At 45.5% G+C, this 15,514-nt stretch overlaps 1 protein-coding gene across 3 annotated transcripts; it reads right to left on the bottom strand.

Annotated features, from left to right (window-relative positions):
• Window positions 1-2,489: 2,489 nt before the first annotated feature.
• Dact1 (dishevelled-binding antagonist of beta-catenin 1) lies at window positions 2,490-14,470 on the bottom strand. Of its 3 annotated transcripts, XR_010052134.1 has the most exons (5): window positions 14,003-14,470; window positions 11,166-11,298; window positions 10,182-10,337; window positions 4,946-6,847; window positions 2,490-2,508 (listed from the first exon to the last, which is right to left on the bottom strand). XR_010052134.1 is itself a non-coding variant. In XM_576044.8 (4 exons), exons 1-4 carry the CDS (start codon window positions 14,324-14,326, stop codon window positions 5,013-5,015), a joined length of 2,448 nt encoding a protein of 815 aa, XP_576044.1. In that variant the 5' UTR covers window positions 14,327-14,470; the 3' UTR covers window positions 3,819-5,012. The 3 variants fall into 3 exon arrangements, 2 of the variants coding, with proteins under 2 accessions (XP_576044.1, NP_001386100.1); XM_576044.8 differs by lacking the exon at window positions 2,490-2,508 and having other exon boundaries at window positions 3,819-6,847; NM_001399171.1 differs by lacking the exon at window positions 2,490-2,508 and having other exon boundaries at window positions 3,819-6,736; window positions 14,003-14,425.
• Between the last annotated feature and the right edge of the window lie 1,044 nt (window positions 14,471-15,514).

Genomic DNA, 15,514 nt, shown 5'->3' with positions numbered 1-15,514 from the left:
CGTAGCTCGTCATTAAAGGATATATCTCTCCCATGCCCAAGAGCCTGAGTCTGAGTCCCAGCGTGAGGGTTAAAAGAAAAGAGGAAAGCAAAAGACAAACCACAGACTCAAAAAGAAGAAAAACTGCCCCTGCATGAGTCAAGGGAGAGGAGCCAAGTCCATTTTTTAAATAGACAAACTACAACATGAAAAAGTCCTCAGCGTTGTTAGTCGTCAGGGATATGCAAATTAAGGTAATGAAATGCCGCTGTGCGTTCAATGAATTGGCTCAAGTTAAAATGACTGAGCATGCTCAGCTCTGACAAGGATGGAACTACCGCTGGCTGTCAGGTGGCACGATCCGCTTGGAGCACGTCTCTGCAGTGTCTAAGAACTTCAGCATTCACTGCGCAAGACAAAGCCACCTAGCCACAGAGAGGCCTGTGTATGCTGAGCCTGCTGGCACAGGTTTACAGTCCTCACTACTTCTGAGGCTGAGGCAGGAGGATCACAAGGATCAAGTTCAAGGCACTGGAGTTACGGATGCCTAGCCCCATGCCCAGCTTCTTCGGGTGGGCTCTAAGAGTCCAACTCCTATGGTTGTTTTAGTGACTAAGCCTTCTCCCCAGCCAAGTGTTTTAGTTTTGAAAGTCATTCAGAATCTAGGACTGAGGTGTCCCCATATTCCTGAGATCACTAAAGGGCTGTGCTCTTTGTGAAAGGACCAGGATGAAAATAGGAAGCGCAACTCACGCTTGCTGGTCCCAGAGGAAACAGAAAGGTTACCTTGGGAAAAGAGAATTCTGAGACCACACAGCCACAGCCTGGCCTATGGTTGTAGAATTTGAGTTTACCCCTATTGTCAGAGAACTCCAGAGTAGATAAATTAAGACAAACATCCCTGAGATTGTTGACCTAAAAAGGTTTTTTTAAAAACAAATATATATATAGATATAGACATATAGATATATAGATATAGATATATATCGGTGTGTCAAAAGCCTTACCCAAGCCCTATAGAATGCCTTTGGTCACTAAAAACCAGCTCAAAATACAAAATAACCAACTCCATCAGAGAACCAGAATGGCCTCATGTGCAAATAAAGAATGCTTGAGTAGCTCTTGGTGGCTAAATACTAATTTTTTCTAAGCTGTGTAAATCCAAGTAATCCACAAAATCTGATGCCTTTTTCTTCACTGAAAAGGTTTTTGAAGTTGGGTGGTAGTGGCACACGCCTTCAATCCCAGAGCAGGCAGATCTCTGAGTTAGAAGACAGCCTGGTCACTCTTAAGAGTGAGTGCCAAGATAGCTAGAGCTACACAGAAGCCTGTCTAGAAAAAAAAAAAGGGAGAGAAAGAAAGAAAGAAAGAAAAAAGAAAGAAAGAAGGAAGGAAGGAAGGAAGGAAGGAAGGAAGGAAGGAAGGAAGGAAGAAAACAGAGACATCTGGAAACCCGTTGTCTTAGTTACATTTCTGTTGCTGTTCTAAAACACCATCCCCATGACCAGAGTACCTTAAGAGAAGGAGGAGCTCATTCCCGCCTAGGGTTCCAGGACATCATCATTGCAGTGGAGAGGCCTGGAAGCATTCAGGCCCCATGGTGGTTTGAACAGCTGAGAGCTCACCCCTCAAACCACAAGCAAAAACCAGAGAGAGTAAACTTGGGATGGTTCAGGGTCTTTGAAACCCCAAAGCCAGTTAATTCCTTCTATAAGACCTCACCCTCTAACCTACCCAAACAGTGACGCCACCTAGGGACGAAGCATCCAACTGCCTGAGACTATGGAGGACATCTCACTCGAACCACCAGGCCGTTAGAAAGGACTGAGACTATGGAGGACATCTCACTCGAACACCAGGCCGATAGAGGGAAGTGGGTCATAGAGATCCGCACAATGAAAGATGCATTCACGAAGATGGAGACTTCATTTTTATGAAAAAGGGCCACGGTTACGCATTTGTATGTGTGTGTTGCTTATAACAGTTTTTATGGCAAAACACATCCCAAGTTACCTAAGTGCAGGATTGAGAATTAAAGTTTGTTTTTGTTATTATTTATGTATTGTTTGGCTAGTTGTATTTTTACAATGAGCACAACTTTTAAAAATAAGGAAATATTGTAACGAACTCGTTTATAACAATAGCAGAGATTTTGCTATTGAAAATAATGGACAAAATCCCACTTTGTGAGTGAGGAGCTGAGTGGTGGGCAAGGAGAACAAATCCGAGTTCTTTGATGATCTTGACTTTCATGCTTCACAGTCTGGAAGGCATCATCTCAGACATGGTCACTAAGTCGGTTTCCAGAAAAGTGTTCCCTCTGAGAGGAAGGTCCGTTGTGAAGACTTTGGAAATGACTGAAAACTGACTGCAGGTCACAGATGCCACCCACAGTCAGGCTCATGGTCATGTGCCGGGATTAGATCAGAGCATCAGAAACAACGAGCTCACCCCTGGTGCTTGGCTCAGGGTTGACCAGGAATTCCAGGAAACGGTATTCAAAGCAGGATGTCGAATTATCTAAAATGTCTAGAAAAGAAAAAAGAAATGTCTGGCTCACTTATCTATGAAGATGCCATGATGGCGCCTATTACTTTGTATGCTAACCTAAAAGATTTCTATGAATTTGATTTTAAAAAGACTCTGTGGGGAAGAGATGTCTTGCTGTGACTTTTATAATCCACAGAGAAATTTGCCGCATCACAAAGACGAAGACCTTGCACCTTGCTGGTGGAGGAGGGGAGGATGAGAGCGATTTAAAAGAGACGAAGGAAATACACTAAAATGACTTTGAGAGTTGAGAGTTCATCGATTTTTGTTGTTTTGCATTAAAATCAGTATCTGAAACTTAGCGATTGTGAAATGAATTTTGGGGCCAGGGATGGACAGGCCATCCTTGAACTTCAAAAGCAAGGGCTCTTTCTACGCCTTGAAGAAGGACATCTGGTAACAGTAGGTGGAGTCTGAATTAAAAGGTCGTCCTACTCTACATCAGGAGTTTCAGGCTACGCAGAGCTACACACTGAGAGCCCATCTAATAAACAAAGCAGCAATGTGCAGTTGGGAGGTGGCCCGAATGCCATATGGCTTTGGCCTACAAAAACAGCAATCTGGTCTCATGCACAGAGTTAAAGCAAACAAGGCAAAAACCTGTGACTTTTGAAGCTGGGTGCTGACTACACATTTGTTTACTGTTCAGTCCTTTCAACTTTCCGTAGTTTAAAAAATGTAATAAAAGCTTGGGGTGGCTTCTTCCCAAACTATTTGCCTAAGTCATCCAAAACTGGGCATGGTGGTGCACATCTGTAATTCCAACACTCACTCAAGTGATTAATGAAGCTTGCAAGGCCAGCCTGGGCTAAATAGTGAATTTCAGGCCAGCCTGGGCTATAATTTAGACCCTGTCTCAGAAAACAAATGAAGAAACAAACAAAAGAAAAGCAGATAACGAGACTTACCTTAACTTTTAAACTACCTGAACTTTTAACTAAGGCAACGTTTTGGGGGGCTGGAGATGACTCACTACTTATGAGCACTTATTGCCCTTGCAAAGGACCTCTGTTCAATTCGCAGTACCCACAGAGTAGTTTATAACCATCAGTAACTCCACTTAATTCTTCTGACCTCCACAGGCACCAGTCATACACATGGTTCACATTCAGAAATGCAGGCAAAACACTCACACAAAAAATAAAACCCATAAGCCCAATTTAAATTTTTGAAAAGTTTTCCCGATTCATTAACCTGAGCTAAAACCTATTTAACTATAACAAATCATATTCTACTCTAGAACAAGTCTAATGTAAATTTCAAAAATAACACCAACAGCCAGCACAAGATTTATAAGTGTAAACATCTGGTTTTTATAACAAATAACAAAGTTAACAGCAATAAAACAAATCATTTAGTACAGCATATAATGTGTTATATTAAATTTACACAATGATATATATAAAACACATACTGTTTATATTATACAGTAATTCAACAACAGGAATATCAAAACAGGAATCCAAATAACTACTACTCATGCACAAAACATGCATATATCAGTATTTAAAAAATTCTATTTTACACAATACTGTTTACCAAAAACTTTTTTAAAAAATGTAAAGCCCTTCCAGACAAGTCAGTGGTCCAGTGGGGAGTGAACTGCACTACTGTTTAGGCCAGTGCTTAGGTGAGAGCAATTCTGGGCTTGGAGTCATGCCCAGTAAGGGTGAATTTCTTTGCACCATAGGACCAACATTTTATCCCAAAGGCAAGCTGTCTAAGGGACAAACAGTTGTATTGGATACAAGTTAGGAGCAGAGAGAAAGGCATCAAAAACTGCTGGATACCTGGCCCAGAAAGAGTTACTGTAACGAAGGCTGAGGCACTACACGTGGCAAAGGTTTTTGTGAATCCTTCTAAGGTCCTGTCAGTCTTCCTATCCAGTTTACCACCTCCAGATTTACAGTCTGGTCTACTAGGTTCTAAATCCAGTAAAAAGTGTACTTCTAAGAAGAAAATAGGATGGAGAGACATCTGAGAAATGTTGACTATATTAAAAAAGTTTACAGAAAGCAATGACCATTTTTTTTTCTACCTATTCTACACAATTGTATGCAATGCCCCTCAACCGGAAAGTCTTTTCAGGGACACAGCCCTAAAACATCAAGGCGCGAGTTCACGACTTAAAAATTTTATCCACAGACCTCGGAAACAAAAGGTCTCATCCAAATAAAACTTGAAACATCACAGACCTGTACTTTGCCAGACACTCGGACAAAACATCTGATAATCAAAATTCATTCATTATCACCACCACTAAGACCTCAATATTCACTTCTAACTAGCGATACATCCTTCACCTTCCATTAAAGGCACTAGCGTCCATACATGATGGCGAGACATAATTTATCTTGGGTTTATCCTAGTAGAAGGAAAGTATCATTTAAGTATGACACAAATATTAAGACACCACCTTTTTTCTTTCTTTCTTTTCTTTTCCAGAGACTGGGGGAGGGGAAGACACTCGCTACATCAGCTACTCAAACAGTAGTCATCAGTTTCAAAGAGCCTGACCGGAAGCGGAGGATCTTCTTCTTGAGGTTGTGCGAGGCCTTAATTTTGACAAAGGTTTTTGTGGGGCGGGTGTGAAGGTCTGGGGCCGTAACCGTTTGAATAGGGAGAGTCTGGACAAACTGGGACCAGATTAAACCCCCGCTCTCCTCAGAGTCGCTGGTGGTGGTGCTCTCACCCACGAAGTCGCCCTCGCTCACGCTGGACTCACTGTCGCCAAAGCAGTTGGTGGTGTAGTTGCTCTGATCGTCCTCGCTGGTGTCCACCACCGTGGAGTGGAAGAGCGACTCACACTCGGCCGAGTACTCAGAGTCGCTGGCCACGTAGGCGTAGGGGCTGGGGTAGGGCACGGCCACGGCCACTGGGTAGGCGCCCCCGTGCTCCCTGCGAGCCCTCCGTGCCCTCCGCAGGGCCTCTTCGTAGGAGACCTCGGCCGACGACTTCCACCTCCGGTAGTCGGTTCGCTTGTGTTTAGGTTTGGCCACCACCGGCTCCCGTCCGTGCGCGTGCGCCCTGCTGCCTGCCCTATGGCCGCCGGTGCCCAGTGGCCTGCCAGGAAGGCTCGCGTCGGGCAGCCCGCTGCTGCGCCGGCCCTTGGAGGAGGCCTTCCTGAGTTTCTTATTTGTATCCAAGTCGTCTGGGAAACGGCACTTCTTGCCCACCGCCCGCGGTTTCTCCCTGACGGTGGGAAGGCCATGTTCTGTGGCTGCCTGGCCACGGGCCTTCAAGGTGGCGCTCCTTGCGACACCCGGGTTCCTGTGTGCACGGTGAGGCCTGGCGCCCGCCTGCTGCCCTGGGATGAACTGAGCTTTTACCAGATGCCCTTCTTCGAGGCTTTGAGAAGAGCCCTCGCTTTTGAAGTCCAAGGATGGCCTGTCCACCGCAGGCAAGGCCTGTAGACTGCTCTTCTGTGGCATCTTTTTCTGGAGCTGCAGAGCTTTGCTCTCTGTGGAAGCGACAGGGCCTCCGCCCGGACTTGTTTTAGGAGAAACGGCTGAAACCTGATTGCTTTCCTTCATAGATTCTCCCAGCCCAGCTTGACACCTTACAAGCTCTTGAGAGGCTGCCTTGGCGATTTTGGGCAGATGCTTGCTTTGGGGTTCCATGGCAGTGCCTACCGAGCAGCCCTCCTGCAGAGCCAACCTCTTACTTTCTGACTGGTCTGTCTTCGAGTCTTTTGACCTCTGCTTAGGAGGAGAGAATGGCCCATTTTCCAAAGAGGGTATTCCCCCACAGGGCAAACACATCTGTTTCGTATTCTTAAGGTTCACATTGCTGCCCTGTGGGACACTACTAGGGGCCCTGACACACACACTTCCATTCCTCAGAAGCCCCTTGGTAGGGTCAGCGTTCACACTGGTTCTAGGTTTATTGGTCCTTACAGGGTGTGTTTTCTTCTGGACCAGGCTCAGAATATACCCATCCATTTTCTTACTGGATGCAGGCTGAGAAGCCGGCCACAAACTGCTTGGAGATGGCAAGGAATTATCCATTTTGGTGGCATTCAGTTCAGATCCAATGCAAATGTCGCTGGCGTGGTTCCCAAGCCCCTCCTCTTCCCTCAGAGAGTTGCCCGTCAGACAAAGGAGAAACATTGGGCTCTGCACAGCCACAGCGTGAAGTGGACTGGGATACCGATATACGTCATTCCCGTTTTTAGACACAAGGTCACACTGGTATTTAGGATTCACATCTGCAATGACATCAAGGGGGTTAAATTGTGGTGTGGAGGGGGAACTGCACATTGTCCCTGAGGCCTGGTCTTCACAGTGGCCGCCTTTACATTCCAACCATCCTATGAGATCTGAAAAACATGCAAAGACACACTGAAGAAATGAATTGGTAGAGCCACCTTGACTGTGGCCAAAGTTTACTAAAGTAAACTTAGTGATGAGAGGATACCAAAGGATTGAGAACTGTTCTACACTAGCTCTTCTACAAGCTTTCTTGAAATTCATGGATGACTGAATGAAGGCAAACAATACTCAAGAATTTTGACAAAGTACAATGTATCGTGTCTTTAACCAAAAAAAATATTTAGCCATTCATAAAGACTCTGAAACTACTGAATAATGTAAGGAAACACTTCATGCAGCTTAGTGAAAATCATGACATAAATCAATATAAAATTTAAAGATACCTATGCAAATGAACTCTGAAGTGAAGCACCTCAAAATCCTAACAGTACCCTCCAGTGTGAAAAGTGAAAAGCAATGTTTACTCTGTTTCCAATACCTGTTCTCTGGTTTCTCTTTAAAATCCTTAAGACACTTGCTGTGGCCTTTCTCCTCATTTCTGTATTTTTTAAAAACATGTTCCCTAGTGGGAACTATTTAAACATAACTGTCCTTTAGAAAAAAAATCAACAAAACAGATCAAAGCTTTAAAAAAAAAAAGAGTATTCTTATTTTTAATTTTGTGTATGTGCTAGTGTATATGAGTGCAGTTGCCCACAGAGGTGAGAAGACACCAGATCCCCTGGAGCTGGAATTACAAGAAGTAGTGAGCCACCTAAAGTGGGTGCTCTACAACAGCAGCGTGTGCTCTGAACCATCGAGACTTCTCTCCAGTCCCCAGACCTTATTACAATAACAACTGATAAAATTTTAACACTCACAGTATATCTTTAATAGTGACAGTAAAAACAATATTTTAATAGGGCAAGGAATTTCAATAAGATTTTTAAAGATTAAGCAATTTTGAAGGATAAATTTCTTAGGGCTAGAGACAAGACTCAGCGGTTAAGAGCACTTGCTACTCTTAGGAAGGGCCTGGATTCAGTTCTCAGCACCACTGGATTCAGTTGTCAGCAGCCCTCTGACAGCTCTAGAGGATCTGATGCCCTCTTCTGCTCTGTAGACACTGTACACATGTGGTGAACTCACTTAACATACATGCAGGAACATTCATACACATAAAATTCTATTTTAAAAGAAGCTTTTTACATTTCAAAAATGTCCATGTCAAAATACAATGAAACAAGCTCTTAGTTAAATGTTGGTTTCTGCCCTGGAAAAATAATTATTTTTATAACCTTCAGTAGGGGAAATTCTAAGTTTTCCTCTATTGTATCTATCCATTTGAATATTGAGAACCTACAATGTATCAAACTCTGTATTAAGTGTCTAAGGGAGGGGCTGGAGAGATGACTCAGTGGTTAAGAGCACTGACTGCTCTTCCAGAGGTCCTGAGTTCAATTCCTAGCAACCACATGGTGGCTCACAACCATCTATAATGAGATTGGATGCACCTATTCTGGAGTGTCTGAAGACAGTGACAGTGTACTCACATACGATAAAATAAATAAATCCTTTTAAAAAAAAGAAAAAAGTATTTAAGGGAAAGCTTTCTGACCTTCAAAAATTAGCAGTCTTGAGAGAAAAAAACAAAAATTAATCTAGACTCTAAGATATCATTTCTAAAGAGTTTTGTTTTTAATGAAAATGCCATGTTTGTACCTACTCAACCTCTAATAGCTTGATAATGGTAGAAAAGCCCACCATAGTGGTGAATGCCTACAATCCTAGCAGGAAGATGGGGCAGTGCAGGGGTGCCTGGAGTGGCAGAAAGGAGGAGGAGGGAGGGAGGGAGAGAGGGAGGGAGGGAGGGAGGGAGGGAAGGAAGGAAATAATGTGACCTCTCTATCTTACACCATTTCCCATCATCCCCCCCAGTACCTTAAAACCCCTTAAGTCACATTTTGCCTTAAGTCACATTTGCCTATGAGTTGCCATTTATCTCCCTTCTCTACTTGGAACAGACAAAACAGTCTCCCAAGACCCAGCCCTGCTGTCCCAATTATATAATGATGTGACATTTGGAAGCACTAGAGGGTCTGTCTTCGAGGAAAACCTGTCCAAAGTGCCCTTTAATGGGTTTATAAAGTTTCCCACTGAAACCAGATCTGCAGAGTGATGGGGAGCAATTAACACTGAACTTGAGGCCCAGATACTAGACAGATACTAGATAACAGGGTTCTATACTCTTCCCCCATGGTAGATTGCTGCTGACAACACACTCTATACAAATACAAAGGCTTGACCAACTAGCAACCTCAGCTGCTCAGTGTGATGTTTGCTTTGTTGGATTCAAAAAAAAAAAAAATCAGCCTTGAACTCAGACAAAAAACACGAAAGCAGTGGTTCATTCCTGTTCCCCTAGCAGGCTCCCCTGGCAGCTCCAATCCTCTTGTTTTCCCTGCTGTCCTATGTTACCAACATATAACAGTAATAAGGGGGAGTTCTGACTTTCAGGGGCAACTCTCATTTAGCAAAGGGAAGCTTCTCACAATACCTGTGGCAATAGACAACATTAAAAAAAAAATCAGATGAGATGGCTGAACATAACCATTTCTGAGTCCCCTTGGAGTGGAGGGAGAACATAGATCAGAGTTTGAATCCTGCTATGACCCAACTACGTAACCTTAAATCATTTAAATAGCATCACTAGGCCTCTTTTTATATATATATTTAATTTTATGTGTATGTCCTGTATGTGGATATAGACCACCTCTCTGCAGGAGCCTATGAAACAGGAGTTACAGATGGTTATGCTGAGGCCTGAATCCAAGTTCCCTACAAGAGCAGTCAGTGCTTTTAACTGCTGAGCCATCTCTCCAGTCCCTCATTTTCTTTTCTTAGCTATACCCTGAATGCTAACAATTGCACCCTGAATTCCTGTTGGAAGAATTCAGAGGAGATAAATGTACGCAGATCATCATAAGTCCTTCCATCAACAGCAACGTCATGACTATCCTGGAAGCCTGGAGCAGAGAATGGGCAGACTAAGGGCAGTTTCATTGTGTGGAGTACTCTGAGAAACGGAAGGGCCTCCGCCCCCTGAAATGTCAACAGTCCTTGGCTAGACTGATGGGCACATGTAACTTACTGTGTACTTTAAAGAATAAAAGAATTCTGGGATAGTCTTCAAAGGGAAATAAAGAGATGGAGATATAGCTCAGGAGTAGCATGCCAAGGGGTCCCCCAGGGGTACAAAGTAGGCTCTGTGTGTAACTGTGGCACTGAGTACATGAGCACACTGCCCAAATCATCCCCTATCAAAAGACAGCTGAGGCTACATAACTCTAAAGACCCCTGACCTCTTCTAATTAAAACTCCTGTCAATGCTAAAAGCCTTACCTGCAGATTTGGGGCAACCGTCCGAGATGGTCAAGGCTGCCTCCAAGGGGCTGCAGAAGCAGGTGCTGGAATGGCAACTGGACAAACATTCACTGAACACGGAGTTAGAGGAGTTAGAAAGGGACCCGGAAGCCCCATCACTCAGCTCATAAAACCCTACAAGAAAAGGATGGTTGGAATTAGGATCCCATCAAGTCATAATACACATTTATGTTAAAGGACGAAAGGCTGACACATCAAAGAAAAGAAAAGCTCGTTTTTTGTTTCAGTTTCTTTGTTGGAGAGGTCACACAAATGGTGGATTTTTACAAATAAAATTAAATATACGGTTTTATTTCAAATATTCCTTAGAGAAGGCAAAAATCACATAACACTGGGGACAGTTCAAAGTTCCTTTCATTCTCCTTTCTGTCCCATCTCTAAAGTTGTGAAAAAGGAAGCCACGTCTGTCACCCAACTTTATCAGGAATGTTTCAGAGTAATGACTACTGTCTCTGGGTATGGTTGGGTTTGGTGGCTCTCGCCTATAATCCCAGCACTCAGAAGGTCGAAGCAGGAGGACAGGAGTGGATTCAAGGCCAACCTGGGCTACAAAAACAAAAAACACTGAAGTAAATAGTAAATATAAGAAAAAAGAAATATAAGGAGCCAAATGGCTTAAAAGAAGGGGAAACCACAGCAATCTCAGGAAGCTGAAGTGTGACTAATTTTCTAGCCCAGATCCGACTTTCTCAGGTTTCAAAGGAGGTCTGTTTGCTCTTCCAGAAATCTGAATAGAAGTTTGTAGTTTTTAAACTCAGGGAGCACTGGACAGCTCTACCCTATTATTGAAATTTTTATACAGATTGAGTTTACTCCACCCCGGAGCAAATGAATGGTATGCTACTTTTCAGTTGTTTTCACACTGGAAATAAACACCAGATCCATTTGCTAGGGTTCTCCCTGGAGTGCAGGATTCGATGCCTGCCGGTAACACGCGCTCACCTGAGCTAGGCCGGCTGTCCGTCTCCAGGTGCTCCTCAGATGTCTTCTCAACATCCAGTCTCAGGTCACTTATCTGCTTGTCAAGTTCTTGCAACTGATTCAACAAACCGGCATCTCTTCTCCTCAAACAATTCTGATTAGGAAGAATCAGGGAAAGAAAAAAAAAAAATGGGTACATAGTGACAAAACCAGGAAATCCTCCACTCAAACCACTCCTCTAACCATCAACTAAGTCCTTTTGCTCAAAACACTACTGGATGATCAGAATGCAAGGCATGCCTTCTAGCTTTAGATCTTTCTCAGGGTTTTGGTTTGGTTTTTTTTTTTTTTTTTTTTTGTGATACAAAGTTTTTTCATTAAAAATAATAATGGGGGGTTGGAGATTTAGCTCAGTGGTAGAGCTCTTGCCTAGCAAGCGCAAGGCCCTGGGTTCAGTCCCCAGCTCCGAAAAAAAGAAAAAATAATAATAATAGGGGGCTGCTGAGATGGCTCAGTGGTTAAGAGCATTGACTGTTCTTCCAGAGGTCCTGAGTTCAAATCCTGGCAACCACATGGTGGCTCGCAACCATGTGTAATGGAATCAGATGCCCTCTTCTGGTGTTTGAATACAACTACAGTGTAGTTATATACATAAAATAAATAAATCTTTAAATAATAACAACAACAACAACAACAACGATAATAATAATAATAATAATAATAATAATAATAGGGATATAGCATGGCTCAGTGGGTAAAAATGCTTGCTGACCAAGCGTGGTCATCTGAATTCAATTCCCTGAAACCACATTGGAAGGAGAGAACCAAGTCCTGAATTTCGTCCTCAGACCTCCGAGGGTGTGTTGTGCCATATCTTGTACCCATATACATACACCAAACACACGATAATAAATTAAAAATATATATGTGGCCGAGTTGTAGCTCCTTGGTAGAGAGCTTAGCTGGTGTGTCCATTTTCAATGCCTGGTACTGCAAGAATGGAAAAGATCTGGCTTTAACTTTTACTCATCTATATACACTGTGACTTTTTATAGGTAAGGGCAAGGAATTTGTAAAGACTTTGAATCATCTGGTGTACAGCCAGTTTAAAGAAAATCCTTCACAGTAAGCTCTTGAAGTCAAAGTAACAGATTTTCTACATTACACTCTAATCTTTCTTAGGTGAGGTTTTTCTGGCCAAATGTCATGGCCTACAGAATTTTGTTTTCTATTAGTTGCTTAGTGGGGCTTAATCAGTCTTAAGGCCTTTGAAAGCGAGAAATTAATACTAACAGCCAGCGCCAAGTATAATGTGAGCTGGCAGAATCCAAAACCCTCCAGGGAAAGCCCATCAAGATTTGAACTCGGCTTGGGTTTCCCAAGGTGACCGGCTGGTTGTGCTAACTCACACTGCCATCTAGTGCTCCCGGTTGCTGGAAAAGCAAAAGAACGCAAAAGGCATCTGGTTTAAATCAAGAATGCCAAGTCTACAAATGAAAATAGTACCATAAACATTGACTGGAGTGGAATTCTCCTGACACACTGCCTCGCTCCCCTGAAGCGGACAATAGGAATGCGCCACTCACGATCTTGAGATCCGTGAAGACAAAAAGGTGCTATTGTACAAGACAATACCGAAATGTAAGCGACCAGTCACAACCAGAAAGAACTGGCTCAAATTCACGTAGTACGTACAATTCTGTTCCATTATCAAAGAAACAGTAAAAATGCCAAAACAGAGCTCTTGCACAAACCACAGCACACATCCTTGCAAAATAGATAACAGGGAAATATCTAGGCCTTGTTCGTGTCCTGCGACTTTTAAAAGCTTGGACGTAAGCCTTTAGCTTGTGTGCGAAAAACTGGATTTCATCAGAAAAAAAATGAATTAAGTAAAAGCACTTTGATGCTCAATAACTACACAAATAATCTAGAAAACGGTAATTCAAGAAAACACGTGACAACCCTCAACATCACTTTCAGAGGGTCATTATCTAGCTGAAGGGGTCTAATACAACACGCTGGGATAAGAATCGTTTTGCTGTTTCCAAAACTACATTTTGAGGTCACTGAAACAAAGCTGCCGCCATTATTTTGAGACAGCATCAAAAGCTGTTCTCAACACATGAAGTCCAAAGTTCTTTTTCTTCCCTGCTAATGAAGACTGCACAGAACGACTGAGACAGTGACAGAAATCCAATAAGATAAATACTCCCAGCGAGCAGCTTCTCCCTTCTCCCACCTCCACCACCAAGCACAGCTGGCGGACCGGATAAAAGAGGAGGGGGAAGGCTCTCCGGCCAAATTGCCAGTATTTGCATCTAGTTTTAGCTGCCTTATACAAAGGACTTCTATTTAAAACTAAACACCGACCCAGGAGAAAGAGAGAGAGAGCACCGGGTAGGGCACCGCTCCCAGCGGGAGCTTCGCGGTAACCGTAAAACTCAATGTTGGACAGTTAGGCAAGCAACAAGCCTCTTCCTCGCTTTTGTGCGCCTCCCTGGGGGGTGGGGGGGGATAACAGGGGAGACCACAAGGTGAAATGGCACTAAAAGTGGGGGTTGCAAACCTCCGAGAAAGGGGACCTGCAGTAGCTTAACTTTCAGGCTAGAACCAAGGGACTCCAAGAATTCCAAATGCAGGATAGAAGAGCGGCCGCCCCCTCCCCGCTATCCGCCAGCTCCTCAGGTGACACAAAGCAGGCATCCGCCAACAACGCGTGGAAGTCACGCGCGGCTGGCATCCGCGACACCAAGGGGGTCAGGGAAAATCGAAGCGGGGGGTCACGTCGTGGCCAGAGATCCCACGGCCAGAAGCTACCAGCCCACCCTCCAATCAGGCCACCGGCCACCACCTACCAACTGCCTCCGCAGCAGCAAGATGTTCTCCTCCAGGAACTTCTCCTCCAGGCGGCTGCGCTGCGCCGCGTCCCCCCGCAGCTCCCCGGCGCGCGGCGCGACGGTCCCCACGGCCCCGGAGCAGCGCAGCGCACCGCGCACCAGCAGCTCCTGGCGTTGCCGCAGGTACCCCAGCTCCGCCAGCCCCGCCAGCGTGGCCTCCTGGCGCTCGCGGGTGCGCTGCCGCTCCGTGTCCGCCTCGCCCCTCTCGCGCCAGCGCCCCTCGGCCTCTGCGCCCCTGCCGGGGCTCAGCGGCTCGGGCTCGCGCGCTGAGTCGGGCTTCATGACCCCCGAGGCCCGGCCAGCCCGAGAGCAGCAGCACGCGCTAGGGTCCCGGCCGGGAGCTCATGCCGCCCGCACTCGCATCCCGCGCTGCTCCAGTCTGCGGCCCCGCAGCTGATAACGCCCTGGCCACGCTACGTCACTCCCGGCCCCGCCACCCGCCACCCGCCACCCCGCCTGCTCGCCCGCCCGCCCGCCAGCCGCCGCCTCCGCCGGCTCACGGCGATCAGCTCCTGTCAGGCGCCGGGGCCGCCCGCGCCCCGCCCCGGCCCCGCCCCGGCTCCGCGCCCCCTTTTTCGGTCCGACGGCACCGCGGTCCCTTCGGCGCCGATTGGCTCGGCTCCATCTCCCGAGGCCGTGGCGGGCGCGGGCCGAGCATCTTGTTACAGCCAGCCCCGAGGGCCGATCCGCGGGCGCCGTGGCTTTGGGCTCCCGGGACAACTTTCTGAAACTTAACCCCTTCCTCACGCGTCCACGCTCGGAGTCCTCTCCCTTGGCTCTGGGTTTCTCCATACCAAGCTAAAGTCCACTCGGTACTCAGAACACCATTTCTGAGAATTTGGATTTGGAAGTCGCCTTTGTTTTAAGCTCTATTTGGTAACTGGGGGGAAAAAAGCAAGAGCATTGTTCTAAAACTCTTTTTGTTTGTTTTAGCTTTTCAGCAGAAGCTTTGCTGTAAGAGGCATTTAAAATCAGACAGAGGGATTCTGTTGTGAGGTCAGCGGTCGCATCAATTCCTATAAAAGCCCAGACTTTATGAGGGGTGGCGTGTGAGCACCTAGGGTTTGAGTTTTTATTGTTCCTTAGCCTCTGTTCACTAGAGCCCTGACTCCGAGTCCGCACTGTCTGAATCTGATTCCTATTTCATCCACGAATAGGAAGTTAAGTGTCCTCTCTTTGTGACTCTGTTTACCCAATAGTAAAATGGAGCTAGCACACAGGCCTACCTATTCTAAAAATTATAGTGGCAAATGGCATAAAAAGACATGCGGTGGTCCAGCCTGTAAATCTTAAAAGAGTTATCGCTCTCAGTGAGGCGGAGGTGGCGCATGCCTTTAGCCCCAGCACTTGGTAGGCAGAAGCAGGCAGATCTCAGGGCAGGGAGAGAGAGAGAGAGAGAGAGAGAGAGAGAGAGAGAGAGAGAGAGAGAGAGAGAGAGAGAGAGAGAGAGAGAGAGAGAGAGAGAAGAAG

This window comes from Rattus norvegicus, chromosome 6 (assembly GCF_036323735.1).
Source record: "Rattus norvegicus strain BN/NHsdMcwi chromosome 6, GRCr8, whole genome shotgun sequence".
Lineage (NCBI taxonomy): Eukaryota > Metazoa > Chordata > Mammalia > Rodentia > Muridae > Rattus > Rattus norvegicus.
Note: the sequence above shows the minus strand (reverse complement) of the source record. Positions and strands in the feature narration are given on the sequence as shown.

Bases quoted from the DNA above. Each gene is read 5' to 3' on its own strand.
- Dact1 (XM_576044.8), bottom strand. From the start codon at position 14,326: ATGAAGCCCGACTCAGCGCGCGAGCCCGAGCCGCTGAGCCCCGGCAGG. The intron at 11,299-14,002 runs GTAGGTGGTGGC...CTTCCTAATCAG, and splicing joins TGCTGCTGCGGAGGCAGTTG to AATTGTTTGAGGAGAAGAGA. The intron at 6,848-10,181 runs GTAAGGCTTTTA...CATGTTTTTCAG, and splicing joins CGGTTGCCCCAAATCTGCAG to ATCTCATAGGATGGTTGGAA.